The sequence below is a fragment of the Trichosurus vulpecula genome, chromosome 1, assembly GCF_011100635.1.
Source record: "Trichosurus vulpecula isolate mTriVul1 chromosome 1, mTriVul1.pri, whole genome shotgun sequence".
In the NCBI taxonomy this organism is placed as follows: Eukaryota; Metazoa; Chordata; class Mammalia; order Diprotodontia; family Phalangeridae; genus Trichosurus; species Trichosurus vulpecula.
In genome coordinates this window covers 382,304,073-382,318,294 of record NC_050573.1, presented here as the reverse complement: position 1 = coordinate 382,318,294, position 14,222 = coordinate 382,304,073, and the positions used below count along the sequence as shown (strand labels likewise).

Sequence of the window (14,222 nt, the reverse complement as noted above, 5' to 3'; positions counted from 1 at the left end):
TATGCTGACCCCTGATATATTGAAACCATGATGGGGAAAGTCACAATGTAGAAGGGATGACCGTGGTTTAAACCATAGGGATGAATGAGATTGCCAAGAAAGGAGTAGCAGAGAGTTGATTGATGAAATTGAGGTGCAGAGTGAGACATACATTTCACACACAAATAGTACGTGATGTGATGTGATGTGATGTGATGTGATGTGATGTGATGTGATGTGATGTGATGTGATGTGTCGGTAAGCAAAATGGGCTCTCAGCACTTAGTTCAACCAAGTGCCCTTGAAGAGGTTGGCTTTTATTTCCTTTGAGTAATTCAGTTTATTTCATTGAGTCTTACTAGGTGCTAAGCCCCAGGCCCAAACCCTTATTAGGTGCTAAGCCTATGTGGGTGTGAAGCTCCCAGGGTACTAAGGGGAGGTGCTAACTCAAAAGCCAATCATACGAGCCTAAGTTCTGGTCATTCAGATGACGTTTGATGATGTCTGAAATACTATAAGAAGAGAAGACAGAGCAATTTGCGCAGGGCTCTCACTCGCAGTGGTGCTGATGCGGAGACTCCGGGCAGCTGTAGCTAAGAACCCTCCAGCTTGCAACCCGGATGCTGAGACTTTGTTAAACTCTGGTAACTATGTATTGGGATTTGAATCAGACAAGGTCTGTCGATGTTTGTACTTTGTATTTTGCTCTGAAGCTCAGGGTGCTGGTTTTTTCCCCTGAACTAAGTGAATGATATTTGTATGCTGAATTAAAGTAAGCTTGTCAACCCCTTAACGTTGCTTTCCTTACTAAAGCAGATCAAAAGAACCTGTGCTATTGCAGCGTGCTGGTAGCATTCTTGTTGTTGGGCTTGTGTTGGTCTTTCACCCCCACAACAGCTGCTAGCCGGATTGTTAAAACAGATGTGGTATGATGTGATATGTGTATGCACGTTTAACTATAGTTAGTACGAGAGAACACCTGGGCATATAGAAGGGAAGAATCACAGGAAGTTCAGAAGAAGACACCAACAAGCAGGTCAATGTTGGTATTATTATGTTAAATGTATTGTATACATAAAAAAGCCCCATAAGCCCACACAATATTCATTTTCATATACGATCCTCTTTTCTGTTCTTTATGTAAGTTGATGTGTATCAGGTTTATTTTTTAAAAAGAAAGAAAATTTAATTTAGGGTAGAAAAGAAAAAGGAAAGGGCACTGAGAGCATTTAGGGATCATAGTGACTGGGAATTAGTTCAAGTAAATTGCTTTCCTACCGGAAGGAACTGAAGGTTGGATTGGGTGGAAAGGGGGAAGGGGAATCATCTTAGCTCTGGGGACACTCTACTTTAGGGGATGTGGCAGACCTGAGAATAGTATCACAGTGGGAGATTTAGAGCAGCATGAAGGCCCTGGGGATCTTGGGAAGGAAGCGCTGGTAAGTGAGCGAGGCTTGCAAAAAAGGACATCAGAGGGGGCCCAAACAAATCGTATTTCAAGATCTTGCCTATGGTAGCCCCAGGACAAAACAAACCCAAATTGTTAATACATATGTCTGTGTGTGTGTGTGTGTGTGTGTGTGTGTGTGTGTGTGTGTGTGTGTAGTCCTCCTTGGAAAGAGCTCTTCCCTCATTTGTTTACTTTCAGTGTCCAAAAACCTTGTCAAGTCCTTCCTTATATCTAACCTAAGACTCTTATATGGTAAATTCAAGCCGTTTGTCCTTTTGTTCTGTCTTCAGAGGAAGTGAAGGGCAATAACCTGTTCATCCATCAGTAAATCCGTCAATGAACATCATAATTCAAATACTTAAAGACAAAATCGCCCTTCACAGCAACTCACACTTGGGTGTAGGAACCGTAATCCATTTCAGACTTTTAAAAAGAGAATTGCTAGACTTTTCAGAATCAAATAATGTTTTATTATTTTCCTGCAGGACTTTACAAAAAAATTACCAAATAGGTTAGTCCCAAAGCAATAACTAATTAACCCAAAGCATCTATCTCTTTTTTGTACATTATATACATCTGAGCAATAAATAGTGTTCTAGGCAGCATACAAAACATCATTATATACAAATAAGGCTTTAAGCCAACTGCATAAATACATGGCCAGTGAGGATCCATTCCCTGGAAATCAGCTCCAAAGGCTTCCATTATCCAAGGCCTACCAAGCAAGATGGACAGCTTGGAATGCAAGTTTGACTTTGGTTATAGAGCAGACACAAAACCTAACAATAGAGAGACACACAAATTGTAAACCCAGCAGGGATGAAAAGCTGACTGAAAGGGGTTTCTAAAAACCTGTGCACTGAACAAAAACACACCTTTGGCATTATGCAAGAGTAACACACTGTCCTTCAGAAACCAGAGCCCAAAGAAAACATGTCCAATCCCATCCAATACCTCTCCTCCTGTCTCTGTCTCTGTGTCTTTCTGTTTCTCTCTCTCTGTTTCTCTCTCTCTCTCTCTCTGTCTCTCTCTCTCTCTCTCTCACACTCACACACACACACACACACACACACACACACACACACACACACACCCCTCCTCTTCCTTTTTGGAGATCAAAAAGCATCCCAGCCTCTTAACATAGGTTATGATCTTCTGGTAACACATAGAGGCTCCAGATTCAAGGTGACAATGGAAAAGAACCCCTGCCCATCACATTTGGAGCATTTCAGGAGGGACAGACTGCATAATTCCATCCCAAATCTTAACACTAAACTGTAGAGACAGAAGCCCTGAATGACGGGCCAGGATCTCTGGGCTATAGGACTAGTACCAGCATCAAATGATATGAGACACCAACAACCTCTCTGAATCTTAGTTTCTTCATCTGGAAAATGGGGTAAGTAATATCTGCTCTCTCCAATTCTCTCCGAGAATCAAGGTCATATATGGTGCTCTTCTTTGAAAAGTATAAAATGATGAAAAAATATAAACTCAAAGATGTCTTCTTATTATAGAGTCTATCATACGGAAGTTTTTCTAGGAAATTCTGCCCTGGTGAGGCACAGCTGGAAATATAAAATCTCTGGAGGAGTCTCAAGTGCAAAGTAAAGTCAAGATTTAAAGATTTAAGTCAAGCCCAATCTGTAGCTCCTGGATCCAAGTTTCCTTGACCTATGTTGATTTCTGCATATATAGATATGCTTAATAAATACAGTGTTTTCCATACCCCTGAACGATGAAAAATTTGCTTGAAATTTAACCAGGTATATTTTCTAGTATAAAGAAAGGCCAATAGAAAATCCTTGATGGTAATTAGCATGTCAGTACATTATTTGCTATAAGTCAAGTAAAGAGATCACTCACGGCCTCCAGGATACATGTCTTACACATATTTGCATCTCTTACACCCCCTGAATGCCAGAGCTAGAAAGGGCCTTATTGATCATTTAATCTAGTCCACTCACTTTCAGATGAGGAAACTGAGGCTCAGAGGTCATGTCGTGCAAGCAACTATTAGTAGTCTCACAATAAATATATGTTGGATAAACAAGTGAATGATCCCTTTGGACATTGCAAGAGCATGTGAGAAGACAGACTGGACTTCTCAAGTAGGGCAACTAGGAACAGTGCAACCAAAAGCTGCCCAGAACCCTTCAGCATCCGCCTCTGCATAGGATTTCTCCTCTATGTGGAAACACAGAATATTTCCCAGGTGTTCCATCACGTCAGAAAGATTTTTTTCTGAGGTGGCCCTCAGGGGAAAGACCACCAGCTAGAGAATCCTCGGGATGTGTGTGTGTGTGTGTGTGTGTGTGTGTGTGTGTGGGTCTCTCATCCATTAAGGGTCACTTCACGATGGCTAAGTTTCCCCTTGGCTGAAAACACAGGTGGATATTCTCCAGGAACTTCAAACCAGCACTGAGAAGCATGCAGACATTAAGCTTGTAGACAGAACTGGGACTCAGCCTCCATTCACGGTCCACTGAGCATTTAGTTAGGGTTAGTGCTAACCTAAGTAGCAGTGGTAGTTGCAGTAATGGATGAGTTCCTCTCCCACCTGCCATTACAGCAGTCACGGGAAAATGGGGTCTGAGCCCAGCCGGTGGACTGCCCTCCTGTTAGCAGCCAAGAGGAGATCTTTCCCTCAGGGTAGATCCTCAGCAGTAACTTTCTCCACATAGTTGGATGGCAGTGGGTCTCTAGGGCTAAGACTTCCAAAAGGACCTTTAGAGCAGATTCGTGATTGAACTGAAAAGAGAGAGCCCAGGAGAACATGAGACAGTAGCAAACACCTTGGGACTATTCATTCCTACTATAGAATGTACCATATAAAGGAGTCACATCAACTCTATTTAGCTCCCAGAATACACCAGGACTTAGTAACACCCTTCTCTTTCCCCTTAAGCAACAGGCATACATACTTACACACACATGAACAATAGACATACAGAAATACACATGTACAAGCAACACACACACACAGTGTAACACCCCATCCACCAAGCCCACCTAGAGCAGCCTGTTGCATCCACTCAGCCCTGTGAGGCAGGTAGTATCACCATTTTTTATTTGGAGCTGAAGAGATATATACTCGAGGGAGACTAATGGGGTAAATTATCGGAGAAGTGAAGTCTATCACAAAGGTTTTCTGATTCCTGACTCCCCATCCACAGTTCTTTCTACTTCCCAATACCTTCCGCATATCCATAGAAGAAAAGATTTTCATAGATGTCTCCCCAGTTTTGTTTTTGAAGGAGAAGAGGGAGTATTCAGCAACTATTATGAAAAAGACTTTGGGATTATCTTTCAGGGAATCACCCCAAGCCCACAAGTAGGGGTTACATTCAAAAAGATTAACATTTACTAGTGACTACACTATAGGCAAGTAGAAAGAGCACTGCAGCAGATGTCATCAGGACAGTGGCTTATGGCCCCCACTCTGCCAGCAACAAATCTCTCCTATCCTCAATTTCTTTCCTTGTAATATGAGGGAGATGATCTTCAAAGGCCCTAACATTCGGTGGTTTTCTGTTTTGCAAAGGAAGCTTAGAACTTTAGATTAACTGCTGTTTGTCTCTAAGGAGGACGGGGGATTGGGGTGGGGGGTGGGGAATGAAGAACTAATGTCAATTATAAGTATACATGAAAGAGAAAACTGATAACCTGGCCAGGCCGTCCTTAGGGCCATGATTTGTTAGTTCGTGGTTGCCATGTTTAAGATCTTCACAACAGTGGCCACACACACACACACACACACACACACACACACACACACACATACACACACACACACACACACATACACTCTCTGACTCCAGTGAATACACACTTTCTCACAAATATCTGGGAAGAGATCTATAAAAATATTTTCCTCTTGGGAGATGGGGACATAGTGGGAAGTAGAGGAAAGAGCTCTGAGGAAAAGGGTAGGAGGCTTCAGTGACAGGCTCCAACTCATCCAGGAGGTTACTGTGCCCTTTTAACCTCTCTTGAGTGTAAATCTCCCTAACTATAAAATAGTTATTTTATATATAGTTTATTTATTAAACTATTATTTATTTTTTATGAATTTGTGTGGGTTTTTTTGTTCAGTCATTTTCAATTGTGTCTAATTCTCCATGACCACATCTGAGGTATTTTTGGCAAAGATAATGGAGTGGTTTGCCTTTTCCTTCTCCAGCTCATTTTACAGATGAGGAAACTGAGGCAAACAGAGTTAAGTGACTTGCCCAGAGTCACACAGCTAGTAATTATCTGAGGCCACATTTGCACTCAGGTCTTCCTGACTCCAGGACCTGCAATCTATCCACTGCCCCACCTATCTGCCCCTGTTTATGTATAATTATTATTTATTTATATGAATAAAATATATTTATTAAACTATTTCTATGTAGTTTATTTAAAACTATAAAATAAAGATGGTGCTACCTGCTCTACCTGCCCCACAGGGCAGGCTACTTGAGGGTCAAATAAAACAGTGAATATAAAAGTACTCTTAAAATTACAAAACACAATGTGAATGAAAGAGATTGTCATTATCATAGCATAAATCATATTTGAAAGTAGGCTTAATCTTGCTACTTAATTCTGTTTAGCTAGGCGATTTTTAACTTAAAAAAATTCTATGAGCATGGGCTGTGGAAAGATAATTGGCTCTAGAGACTAAAGTTGGCCAGAGCTAAAATGCCAACTCTGATGTCAGCTGTGTGACCTAGGGCAGGTCACTGCATAAGGACTTCATCATGGACTTCATCTGTTTCCTTATCAGTCAATTGAGGGGCGTGGATTAGATGGCCTCTGAGGTTTATTCCAGACCCCAAGGACAGCATCATGCCCCAGAGACCTTATAGGAAAAACCCAAAGGACAAGGGCAGCCTGAGGTGAGCAGAGCTCTCATACCTGGTCTGATTTTTTATTCTCCAGCCATCTCGGCACTTGGTAAACCAGAGATCTTTGCCAGGAGAGATGCTAGTTTGCTCAGGATCTTCAGCACAGAAAGTCATTCTGGACAAAGAAGAAGAAAAGCAACTGTGACCAAAACCCAAGAATGTGCTACCAGTAACTAAGTAATAAGAAAGACAGCGTCAATCAGAGAGGATGTGCCAGGAATAGATGGATGAAGGAGGAAGGAGGGAGAGAACAAAGACAAAGGAAGAAGAAAGAGACACAGCCATCAATCTAGTAATTAAACATTAACTATCCAGCCGCATGACCCTGAACTTCCTGTCTCTGGTCCTCAGTTTCCTCATCTGCAAAATGAGCCGGTTGAACTCAATGATCCCTCAGGTCCTACTAGCTCTAAGAGTCTAGAAATCTATATTAACACCCCCCCCCCAAAGGTATTCATTAATTCTCTACTGCATCGAAATGAAAAAAAGTCCAAGGTTCCCACTGCATCTAGGGCCATCTCCAGTCTTCCTAAACTATCTCTTGCCACTGGTCCCAGATGGCTCCAGAGGAAAAAGTGAGGCTGGTGACTTTGTACATTTAAGTTACTGCCTTACTTAAATCCAGTTCACTTGCAAGTCAAGACATCACCCTCCAGATGCCGTTGGTCCTGTTTGAGAATTAAGGACAAACAGCAACAATTACATCAAAATGCCTGGTTTTGAAAACCTTTGACCCCACTCTCTCCATATAATCTTATATTTCAATTTTTCCCAAAATGCCCCCTTCACTCTAGTGAGGTAAGGATCCTCATGGTTCCATGAATAAATCATACCCATTCCTGTCTCTGCACTTGATACAAAATCTTCCCTCTACCCGGCATGCCTTCCCATTGCCTCTTTGCCCTTCCAAATCTTACACATCCTCTGAGACCAAGCTCATGTTCTGATTCCTCCAAGAAGCCTTTCCTAGCTAGTACAGTACCCATGGAGCCCTCTCTGCCTTGATCTCTTAGAGCATTTAGTGTCTGTGGATACAAACCAGTTGGGGGGGCGGTGTGGTAACAGTAGAGAAAGTACGAGAGCTCCCTTAAACATAACACAGAAGTCATCCAGAGGGCGAAGGCGACTTTCAGCTCTCCTAATGTTTGCAAGGACTTTTCTAAAGCTCTGGAGAGTCAACCACAAAAAAGTTCTCCTTTCTTGAGGAAGGTCTCCAAGATTTCCCCAGCTTCGCACACATAGACATACACACACACAACTGGTTTGAATTTTTTAAATGAGACTGCTTATTTGAGCAGTGCAGCAAAGCATTATGAGGTGTTATACAAGCACCTGGCTCCTTCAAACCAGCCTGAGAGAAGGATGGCATCAGTTCCTGGGGAGGGGCTGCACAGCACCCGCTGGCCAGAAGCATTCTCCACCCATCTGACCCTGCCATTCCAGACGGGGCCTGGCTTCCCTGTAAATGGGCAACATCCTTCTAAAGCTGGAGTTGGGTATGTCGGAGATTGAAACTGAAACAGCATCCCAACCCATGGCACTCAGGGGAAAGGCATGATGCTTTTAAAATAAGATACTACTGGGAGGAAGCCATGCCTATGCAAGACATCTTCCTGGGGTAAGCTGGGGAGCCATCAGCCTTGGCCCTTGGCACACAACATACAAGTCTTTAATTCAGGGCCACGACAGTAGTGGAATAGATGGCCTCCCATATCCTGGGTTTTCAGAATTGCTCTAAGGACCCACCTGCCTAAAAGTGACTGAAATCCCCACCCCAGGCTGTCGAAGTTGCCTTGTTTCATAAAAGGAGCCTTTCCCCATAAAGGTATTTTTTTTAATAATGGCTGTTTTCCCCAGGTGCTGGAGAAGCTCATAAAAGGTAGGGGAAACAGGTTTGGAAGGAGTGAGAAACACAAGAGACATGAATGCTCTGACAGGAGGAAGGCCAGCAAGTGACTTACTTCTGCTGGGTTTCCCCAGATTTCACCCGGATGCGCCTAATGTGTAGCTCCCTCACAGGGTTGTGGGGTTCTGACAGATAGCTCCGCAGCTCCTTCCACAGGTTGTACCAGGATTGAGACGTGCCCTCCCAGGAGAGTTTGATCTTCAAGAGATCGCCCATGTCCTCTTCCGTGTACACCAGGAAGGTGTTGGTGGCATTTAAGTCTATCCGCTCCACTCTGGGGGGCGAGATAAAAGCTGTCTGTCTATGGCACTCACTTGGTCCTAATTTTCCATCCCCTCTTCCCACTGATATTGAGAAGACAACAGTAAAAACAGCTGGTGTTCACATAATTCGGTAAAAAGTCTGCAAAATGGTTTAGATGTATTACCTCACTTAATCCCTACACCAATCTTGTGAAGGCATACAGATATGGGTGACCCCCATTTTTAACTGCCAGGGAAACTGAGGCTCAGAAATGTTGTGACTTGCCTACAGTCACACAGCTTAAAGGCAAGGCTTTCACAGGCTTTCACAAATCCATGTCGAGTGATCTATCCACTATACTGTGCTGCCTTTCTAATGCTCATATCTAATCTATAAAACCAGAAGGTTGGACCAGCTGATTTCCCAGCTCTTCTTAGATTCTATAACTATGACAAAATCATAGCTGGGTGACACAGTAGGTGGAGCATTGGCCCTGGAGTCAGGATGACCTGAGTTCAAATTTGGCTTCAGACACTTACGAGCTGTATGACCCTGGGCAAGTCACTTAACCTTAGTCTTCCTCAGTTTCCTCTACCTCAAATGGTGTTAACAACAGCACTTACTTCACAGGATTGTTGTGAGGCTCAAATGACATAATATCTGTAAAGGGCTTAGCACAGTGCCTAGCACATACTAGGCACTTAATAAATGCTTCTCTTGGGGCAGCTAGGTGGCACAGCAAGTAGAGCCCCGGCCCTGGAGTCAGGAAGACCTGAGTTCAGATCCGGCCTCAGACACTTGACACACTTACTAGCTGCATGACCTTGGGCAAGTCACTTAATCCCAATTGCCCTGCCTTCCCCCCTGCAAAATAAATAAATAAATAAATAAATGCTTGTCTCCCCATCCCTCTTCCTGGATTTCAGTTTCTTCAATTGGAAAACAAAGAAATTGGACTAGAGAAGAAATTCTGAACCTTTTTTGTGTCATTGGACAGTGAGACATTGATGAAACCTATGGATCCCTTTGTTGAATAATATTTCTAAATGCTTAAAATAAGTGGGATTATAATGGGAACCAATTATACTGAAATACAGTTACCAAAATATTTTTAAAACAACTTGATTCAAGTGAAACATAAGTTCCACTTAATTTCATTTTCTTACATTATAATCTTTTTATATTTGCTACAAATTGATTATTATTTTAATTTTGAGAAATAGGGTTATTGCATCTGAGGTTTCAAAAAACAGTGCAACATAAAATGTATCAACATTTCATTATCTGGTTTATTTATATTACAATGCCACAAATAATAACTAATAAACATGTACACTTAAAAACAAAAAATTAATTGACCCCAGATGAAGAGCTCCTAGACTAGATGATCTCTGAGGTCTCTTCCAAATCTCATATTCTAAGAGCTTCTTTGAACCTCTTACCCTCCTGCTCCCACCCCCAATACTATACAAGCTAAATTATTATGTTATATTATATAATATATAATTAATTCTTATTAATTAATAAATATTAATAATATACTATATTAATATATTATAATACTATTGAGTCCAGGCAACCTGTCTTTGTTTCCTCCATAGGTTCTCCCCAACAAACATGTACTAAATAATTTACGCCTTGTCCCACTACCTAGCCATCACACAACCAGAAAGCATGATCTCTGTGGATTATCCAAATCCCTGGGTGTGACATAACCTGGTTCTGCCTAGCTGATTCCCAAACTATGTTCGCATCACTGATTCATCACAGTCAGCCCACTCCCTATTTGTGCCGGTGCTGAGTAATAGCAAGGTATGGCACAAATTTCTGGCTGATACTCCTATGAGAGAAAGTGAAAGCAGCAGAGGAAAGACTCGTCACTATCCGGGTTAATGGGAAGAATGACGTGTCCTTGACGAGAATAGAAATGCTTCAAAGAGAAATCAAAGAAAAGGAATGTGAAGAGTATATGAAGAGACAGAAGGGAGGCCTACTGTATGTCAGAAGTCAGAGCGCAGAAGAAAGTGAAGAAAAGAAGGCCCACAGAATATGTGGACCTAAGTGATTGGTTTAAGGGGGAAGCTAAATCTCAGGAGGCAGCAGCTCCTTTTTCTCTGAGGAATGATGATATTGAGCCACAGGTGCCATCGAGTGAAGTATCGTCTAGTAATGGTCAGAAGAAGAGATAAGTTGTGGGCCTAGTGGATGATTCCACGATGAGGTGTTCAGAAGCAGCCAGATATCAACACAACAACAGAAAAGACCTTTTTCTCAGGGCTAGTATCCAGGATCTGAGTCTTGTCTAACCTGAAGACCTCTACCCACTCCAGGGGATTATTGATGGGGGAATGGGGGGCAGGGGCAGAAGGAGGAACAAACAACGCCTCCAAAAGGAGCATAGATGGCATTAGGAGAGATTATGAAGTCCTGGGCAAGAAACTGAAGACTTTTGGAACAGAGGAAGTATTATCGTCACTGTTGCTGGTTGAAAGTATAGGCTTTAAAAGAGAAAAGCTGAACTAGTTAAGAGGGTAATATGTGAAAGTGAAATCTGAATTTGTGGGATTTTTTTAACTCAACAAGTATTTATTGAGCACCTACTGTATACATAGAATGTAACGTAAAGACAAAAAATGTAGTGTCTATTCTTGAGGACTACTAGGCTGATGATATATATACCGAAAACTACAATACAATTTAGAATTTGATAAAACATGTAGAGAAACAGATTGAGGAGGGAGGTGGGGTGACAATCCATTAAGACATCATGGGAAGAAAAAGATAAAGATTTCACTAGTCAGAGATGTGAAGGGAATATGATTCAGGCATTTGATGGGGATAGTCTGTCAAAATTTGAATTTGTGAACCACAGGTTAAAATATCAGTTTGAAGGAAGATTTCTAATGGAGTGGCCGGGGTTACTGAAGTCCATGACCCTTCACTATTTAACATTTTTACCAGTGACTTGGTAGAAACCATGGGTGCTTTGCTTATAAAATTTGCAGATAGTATCAATCTGGAAGAGAGAGCTAATATGTTGAAGGAGAATATCAAGATCCCATAAGTTTTCCTGAAACCTGAACAATAGACTGCATCTTGGATAAGAAAAATTGGCACAGTAGAAAGAGTACTGGGCCTGGAGTCAGGAGGACTCGTCTTCTTGAGTTCAAATCTGGCCTCAGATACTTACTTGCTTTTTGCCCCAGTTTCCTCATCTGCAAAAAATAAGCTAGAGAAGGACATGGCAAACCAATCAAGTATCTTTACCAAGAAAACTCCAAATTGGGTCATGGAGAGTCAGACATGATAGAAAACAACTCAACAACAACAAGAAGAAAAATCAAGAGCACGGGGGATTGAGGGTAGACCTGAGTACACATGAAAAAGACCATGGTCAAACTGAGTCAGCAGTGAGACAAGCTAGAGTGATCTCTGGTGCATTTAGAGTAGCTTAGTGTTCAGAAGGTAATCAGAGCACATCTGAAGTACTTTGTTCCCTCCTGGGTGTTACATTTTAGGAAGGCCATAAAGAAGCTGGAATATATGCAGAAAAGGATATGGAGTGGACTGATGATGAGGGGCTGGAGACCATGCCACAGGAGGATTGATTAAAGGGACTGGGGATGTTTTTAATCACTGGAAATGGCCCTAAAGAAGACAGATGCATTACCACGTCTTTTGCCTCTGTACCCCAAAGCCTATGGAATTTGCAAATGGAATCACCTATGAGTGTTGCCTCCTCCATTAAAATGTAAGTTCCTTGAAGGCAGTAACTGTCTCTGCTTTACTTGTAGCCCCAGCACTTAGCACAGAGCTTTGCACATAAGTAAGTGCTTAATAAAGACTTTTTCACCAATTCATTCCTATTTAGCCTAGAAAAGAGCAAACTTAAAAGGGGAAGAGAGGTAAGGAAATCACTATCCTCAAGCACCTGAAGTGTTATCATGTGGAAGAGATATTCAATTTATTCTGCTTGGTTCCAAAAGGCAGAACTGGGAACAATGGGTAGAAATGTAGGGAGACAATTTTAGGCTCGATGTAAGGAAAATCTTCCTAACAATTAGATTTGTCCAAAGAAGAATGGACTGCCTTGAGAAGTAACAGAGGCCCTTTAATTAAAGATCATTAAGCAGAGGCCAGATGACCATGCATCAAGAATTCTGGAGAGGGGAATTTCTGCTCAGGTAAAGTTTAAGCTCGATTAAGGCCAGTTCTGAAATGTGATTCTTCTAAATGTAGCCTGAGGCCAAGATTCTGGAAGCAAAGAACCCAGGTTCAAATCCCATCTCTGACCCTTACTACCTACATAATGTAAGGCAAGTCATTTAATCTCTCTGGGTCTCAGTTTCCTCATCTCTACAATGGTCTTAAACTAGATGTCCTCTGAGGTCCCTTCTAGCTCTGGACCTATGTAAGAATTTAGACTGATTTGAACTACCCAGCACTAACTCCTATATGTGCGTGGATGTATCTATGCACATATACCCATCCTCTCCATCTCTTCTCCCCTCCCTCTAAAGTTTCTCACAATACTTGGTCCAGACCACAAGAAAGGTAGAGTGTGACTTACATTTCTAAAGGAAGAGACTGGGAATCCATGTTGGTGCCATAAAGGGTAACATAAAACGAAGGTTCTGTTTTCCCCATGGTCTTGTAGCTGAAGACATGGATTTTCATCTGATAATGGTAAACTGTGGGTATAAGAAGAACACAGATATTCACAAGGCCTCGATTGTGATTTCCTGGTAGCAGTGGACAGGCACTAAGGGAGTGACTTAACAAACTGAAATTTGGAGATCAGTTGACAAAAGGTCAGAATCCAACATCTAAGCCAGGGAGCAAAAGCAATCAGTCCTGGGCAGGGCCCTCAGATCTCCCCGATCCTATGAAATCTGGCTGTTCCCCTTTCCCCTTTCCTCTTTGTCAATATTGCATCATCAAGAGCTTGTTTCAGGATAAAGAGAAGGAAGATTTAGTTTATGCTAAGGAAAATATATTGTGGTTGGACAAGAGTAGGCCTTCACTACATAGGACTGAACAGCTAGAAAGCACCTTGGGGCTACCCTGATCCAACACCCTCAGTTTACATAGGAAGAAATTGAGGTCTAGAAAGGAAAAGCAACTTTTCCAAGGTCACATACAAGTAATAAGGAGCAGAGCCAGGAACTGAACCTTGATTTTCTATCTCCAGACTCAATGTTCTTTCTCCAAGTTGCCTCGTTGTATGTTGACATTGGTGGATTTGGTTCCTTTGCCAATGGGCCAAAGAACAAACGTATTACAAAAAAAACATAAATCAATTACGAGGATGCAACTCAGAGGCACGACGCGGAAGCTTCATGTGTTTGTGGCCTGGTGCTGCCATTTGTGGGAAGCAGCATTGCGGCAAAAGTTTCTGACATGCACTCTATCGACATGATGTAGTATAGTGGGAAAAAATGCTGGGTTTGCAATCAGAAAAAAAACTTGAGTTCAAATCCTTCCCTTGATCCTTACTAGCTGGGTAACCTTGAATGAATCATCTAATTTCTATGTGTCTCAAGCAACTCCCTGGGACTATCTACCAAGTCATAGATAGGTTACGATCTTTAATGGTGGAGGACATTTCCACACCAGGATTTCCCCATATTGATAAAATTACAACTCCCTCAAGTACTCACCATCCTTAAATAATGACTGCTATCATAAACCTACTGTCATGGTGAGAGTTTTGACTGGGCCATCCACATTCTCTTTCATCCACTTTTAACCA

The 14,222-nt window shown here is 42.0% G+C and overlaps 1 protein-coding gene across 1 annotated transcript in view; it reads right to left on the bottom strand.

Moving 5' to 3' along the window:
* Positions 1-2,476: 2,476 nt before the first annotated feature.
* The window catches only part of LIPG (lipase G, endothelial type), a 34,419-nt gene continuing 22,673 nt past the window's right edge, over positions 2,477-14,222 (bottom strand). The window contains exons 7-10 of the mRNA XM_036738929.1: positions 13,041-13,161; positions 8,283-8,501; positions 6,332-6,436; positions 2,477-4,180 (exon numbers count right to left, since the gene is read on the bottom strand). Of these exons, the coding sequence (XP_036594824.1) occupies positions 4,159-4,180; positions 6,332-6,436; positions 8,283-8,501; positions 13,041-13,161 (467 nt within the window). The 3' untranslated portion in view covers positions 2,477-4,158. The remainder of the gene's footprint in view (positions 4,181-6,331; positions 6,437-8,282; positions 8,502-13,040; positions 13,162-14,222) is intronic.